We start from the raw sequence: 5,324 nt of genomic DNA on the forward strand, positions 1-5,324 counted from the left end.
CAATGTAATACAATATTCAGAACCCAGTGGAGAAAGACTCCAGGATAGCTCTCCAGAATTTATCTGACGGCTTATAACCAATATAAACTGCAGGCTAAAGCAGGGCAAAAATGAGTCTCACAGAGATAGCTAATCCCCAAAAGCAGTATCTTACCTTTTCAGATAGAATATCTGAGGTACTAATTCTTCTTGCTAAATTTTGTTCATCTTCCAATCCTGTAAAACAAAATAGCATCTTCTGAATTATTTAATACAACCAATCTAAAATAAAATAATGCTACGGGCCGGGGATTTAGCTCAGCGGTTCAGTGGCCTGCCTTGCAAGCGCAAGAACCCGAGTTCAATCCCCGGTACCAAAAAAAAAAAAAAAAAGCTATATAATATTTAGTGGTGATTATTTTAAAGGGTTATCATTAGAGGGTCTCATTTTCTCAACCTTTTATCCAAAAGAAAAGAATACCATTAAAGAGAATGAAAATCTAACCAAGTTTCTTTTATCAGCATCATTCTGAAATTTATGAGGCAAAATCATTCAAGTATAAAATAAATTAAAACTACACTTTATTAAAATGGCCTCCGAACTAAAAATAATCATTTTAAGTAAAAACAAAATTTATAGAATAGATACAAAACAAAACTTCATTATTAAACAGACAACCTATTTAACAGAATATTATGATTTATTCCTCTAAAGCTAAATGCATTCAGCATTTAAAGAGTATATTGGATTTATGCATTACAGAATCAATTTTTTATTTACTTAGGAAAACACCAGGAGTGGTAGCATAAATTAACAAAATTATATGCATCCACATTTCCCCAGAATTTTACACTTGGGCCCAGATTTCTTAAGTAGTCTATCAACTTTACATAGTATTGAATCTACAGTAGCTTCAAAAGTCACAATACAGTACATTTATAGCAGTATTTGGCTACTATTTTTATTAAAACAGATTAATTTAAAAGCTAAAAAAATTTAAGATGGATCACTGTGAGTTAGAGCCCACCCTGGGCTAGCGAGCTCAAGGCCAGCTTGAACTGCACAGCAAGTGAGACCCTACCTCAAAAAAACAAAAAAACAAAACAAATTCAAGAAAAAATTTAAAAAGACAATGAGAATACTCCGGGACATGAAAAATTAAGAAATTACACTGGAAAAGTAATTTACCGAAAGAAAGAAAAGGCAAATCAGAAGCTTGTAAGAAAAACATCAAATATAGTTGAGATATCTACACCTTATAAAATGTTCTCAACATTGCAACCAAAGTAATCTTTTGAAAGTACAAAAGAAAAAAAATGTTCACCCTTTACAAGATCCTGTAAGAGCACTACATTTCATTTAGAATTAAAAAACCAAATTTGTTACAAGGGTCTGTATTGGTGGTGAACCTACGGCACAAATACTGTTTGCTATTACTGAAAACAGTGAAATAGACAGCCGTTTGCTATCACTGAAAGCTCTAAAAAGTTCACCATCACTGCTGTATATAATGGGACCCCCCTTGACATTTCCAATCTCCTTCCTTCCACTAATCATATCTCTTAATTTTTCTTTCATAGTACAGATGTCTGTTACATTCCAAATAGGCCAGGAATCCTTCTACATTAGGCTAGTTCAGTGATTCCAAAAACTGAACATGTACCAGAAATCAACAGATTGATGAGACCCATTCCCAGAGCTCACAATCCAATGAGCTCACAATCTTGGGAAAGACATAAAAAGTTATATTTCTGTCAGTTATATCTGGCACCTGGGAACCATACTTTGAAAATCAGTATTCTCTTTGCCTAGAAACCTCTTCTTCCAGGTATTCATTTGGTTATCTTACGACTGACTTCAAAGTCTGTTCAAATCTCACATTCAAATTGAGGGCTATCCTGATCAAGCTATTAGTGATGCAACCTGTTGCCTCTACTCCCACCCTACTCACCCTGCTCTACAGTTAACTTATGCATCACGTTTACTGTCTTCCCTTCTAAAGTGCAAGCCTATGAAGGCATAAGTGACTATTTGGGGAATAGTCAACACACTTGTAGTCCCAGATACACTGAAGGTTGAGAAAAATGAATCACTTAAGCCCAGAAGTTCAAGACCAACCTGTGCAACGTAGTAAGACCCTGCCTCTAAAAGAAAAATAAATAGGCAGAGGATTTAGCTCAGTGGTTCTGTTGCCTGCCTCGCAAGTGTAAGGTCCCAAGTTTGATCCCCAGCACCAAAAATAAAAGAAAAATAGATAAATGCCTATGAGGGCATAAATGATCATCTGTTTTGTTCATTAATGGACTTCGAAAAGCCTAGAACAAAATGTTCAACTAATTTTTGAACGAATGGAAGAAGTGAAAAGCACCACTGAACTTGCAATTAGGTCCTACATAATCTTGCCATGCAAAGTTTTGGTTTTCGTATGGGGACAGAAAAGTAGACTACATTGGATTAATGAGGGAATGAGAAATGAATAGATGCAGACCAGAAAGGCTTCAATTTTCTCACTGAAAAAAAAGAGAAGCACCTGACAGAAGTTAAGGGAGAATGCATGAAAAAGAGGCATTTAAATTTTTGAACGAAAAAGTCAAATAATATGTTTAAAATTAGAATCCCTAAGAAAAAGTGGCTAAAGTAAAATAAGCAAGAAATAGAGCAAGGGCCAAAAGAAAGTGGGAGACGTGGGCTGGGGGATTTAGCTCAGTGGTTCTGCCATCTGCCTCACAAGCGTGAGGACCCAAGTTCCATCACCGAAAAGAAAGTCCGATAAGTTAAAGGCAGTAATGTAATAAAACAAAGTAGTCACAGACAAGAAGACGGCCATCACTTCCTCAGAGTGGAAAAACTGAAGTGAAAAGAGATGAATAACATTATGGTGAGAAGTGAAAAGATGATTACAATCACCTCCAAGAATTCTTACAGAAACAGTAAGGGATAAAGTTTGAGTAATATGTCTCAAATAATTATGAAGACATAAAAGTACTGTTGAAAAAATAAAAATGCAAAGACTAATAATAATTTAGACTCTTTAATAAATGGTGCTGGAAAAAGCTTTCCACTTCCCAAAGATTAAAACTAAACCCATATCTTTCACCTTGCACTAAATTAAACTCAAAATGGATCAAAGATCTAAATATTAAAACAGAAATATTAAATCTGATGGAAGATAGAATAGGTAGAACTGTTGAAGACACTGGTATAGGCAAAGACTTTATGAAAAAAATCCCAATTGCACAGACACTATCACAAAGAATCAACAACTCAGATCTCATCTTATTAAAAAGCGTTTGCAGAGCAAGAGGAACCACCAACAGAGTGAAGAAACAGCCCACAGCATGGCAAAAACTTTTTGCCATCTGTTCCTCAAACAAAGGACCACTAGCTAGAACATATAAAGAATTCAAAAACACGAGACTCTACCCCCCAAACTTAAAAGACCCAATCCAAAAATTCTTCTGAAATGCATACACACTTTTTAGATGAAGTAGAAACAGCAAATAAATATACGAAAAAATGTTCAACATCACTATTCATTCAAGAGATGCAAATTAAAATAATGCTGAAATTCCATCTCACTCCTGAAAGAATGGCTATTATCAAATCAATCAACCAGTAACAAATGCTGGAGGGACTGTAGGGAAAAAGGAACCCTTCTCCACTGTTGGTTAGAGTGTAGACTGATGCAACCACTGTGGAAATCAATGTGGAAATTCCTCAAAAACTAAAACTAGAGGTTCCATTTCACCTAGCTATACCTCTTCTTTGTACCTTTCCAAAAGAATTAAAAGCATCATAACACAGTGATATATGCACACCTTGTTTTATAGCAGCACAGTTCATAAGAGCTGAATCTTTTTTTTGTTGTTGTTTCATAATAGCTAAATCCTGGAAACAGCTCAAATGCCCACCAATTGGTGAGTGGATAAAGATGTGGTGGAGTTTTTTTGTCGTTGTTGTTGTTTTTACTGGAGTATCACTGTGCCATAAAGATGGATGAGCTTCAGATGTGAATGGCTAAATGGATGGACCTTGAGACCATACTCTTAAATGATATAAATCAAACACACGTTTAAATACCACACTGTTTCTCTGCGGTGAGAAACTGAATGTGGAAGTAAGGACTGAAATGCATAATGGATGTTGGGAAATGGGAAGAAAGTGTTCAATGGGAAGAGAAACAAGGGAAGATGGAGGGAGAAAGGAAGAGAGGGACAAGAAAACAAAGAAAATAGAAGGAAAAAAATGGAAACAAAGCTTTCATATATAGGAGGTGAAGAGTGGTGGGAGGGAAGCAGCAAGATATATCATATAGATGAACAAATTCCATATGATGAATGTTACCATTATGTATATCTGAAATATACTAATAAATATTTTGCTTCCAAAAAAAATTAGAAACTTGGTAGTATCTGACGGGTGGGGAGTGGGAGTGACATACACACAAACACATATAGTTATTCAACTGAAGTTTTAGCTTTGCTCCAATCCCTTTTACACACTAATGTCAGTTATTTTATCTAAAACACACATCTGATCACATTAATTTCATATTTAAAGATATTTGACAACCCACCCAATGTTAAAAATAAAACTCAAATTCCTTAAGAATTTCAAGGGTGATCCAAATTCAGCTCTAACCTGCTATAAACTTATACCCACTTTGTGCTAAAAAAAAAAAACCCACAGAAACCACATATGAATTTTATCTATCTCAATAGCCTTAAAAAGTCCTTTATATCTGTCTGTTCATTTGGTTCTTTCCGACTTTGTATGTGGAAAAGACTTATTTTCAAGATGCATATGAAACATTTCCATCTCTAGGAAAACTTCCCAAACGCAAGTGAGGACATGTGATCCTTTCTCTTAACACTACAGGCTTTCACAATTCTCATTCTACTCTATTTTAATTATTTATACAGCTTTTCAATCTTTCTAGACTATGCTTTTTAAAACTGCTTATCCATAAATTCAAACTTCTAATTTCTTTGCAGAGGAAAAACCATTTCCATGATAATATGTAGTCAAAAAGTCATTACTCGGGTTTGCAAGCAAATGTATATCACATGGGTGGCCCTGAAAACTTTACATATGAAGTGATCCCAGCGCAAGTATCTACCATCATAAACCAGGTATGGGGGCACACACCTATAATCCTAGCAAACTGAGAAGCTGAGGCATGAGGACTGCCAAGTTTGAGCTTAGCATATCTCAAAATACAACAACCTGTCTCAAAAATGTAAAAAAAAAAGAGCTGGAGATTTAGCTCAGTGACCACTGCCTGCCTCGCAAGCACAAAGTTCAGAATCCAATCCCTGGTACAAAAAAAAAAAAAAAAAAAAAA

General features: G+C 35.2%; 1 protein-coding gene across 1 annotated transcript in view; it reads right to left on the bottom strand.

The window, feature by feature from the left end:
- Positions 1-5,324, bottom strand: part of Zfc3h1 (zinc finger C3H1-type containing) — a 49,819-nt gene that overhangs the window by 36,539 nt on the left and 7,956 nt on the right. The window contains exon 3 of the mRNA XM_010617491.3: positions 155-216. Within this exon, the coding sequence (XP_010615793.1) occupies positions 155-216 (62 nt within the window). The remainder of the gene's footprint in view (positions 1-154; positions 217-5,324) is intronic.

This window comes from Fukomys damarensis, unplaced genomic scaffold (assembly GCF_012274545.1).
Source record: "Fukomys damarensis isolate Sample0158 unplaced genomic scaffold, DMR_v1.0_HiC HiC_scaffold_15, whole genome shotgun sequence".
NCBI classification, from domain to species: domain Eukaryota; kingdom Metazoa; phylum Chordata; class Mammalia; order Rodentia; family Bathyergidae; genus Fukomys; species Fukomys damarensis.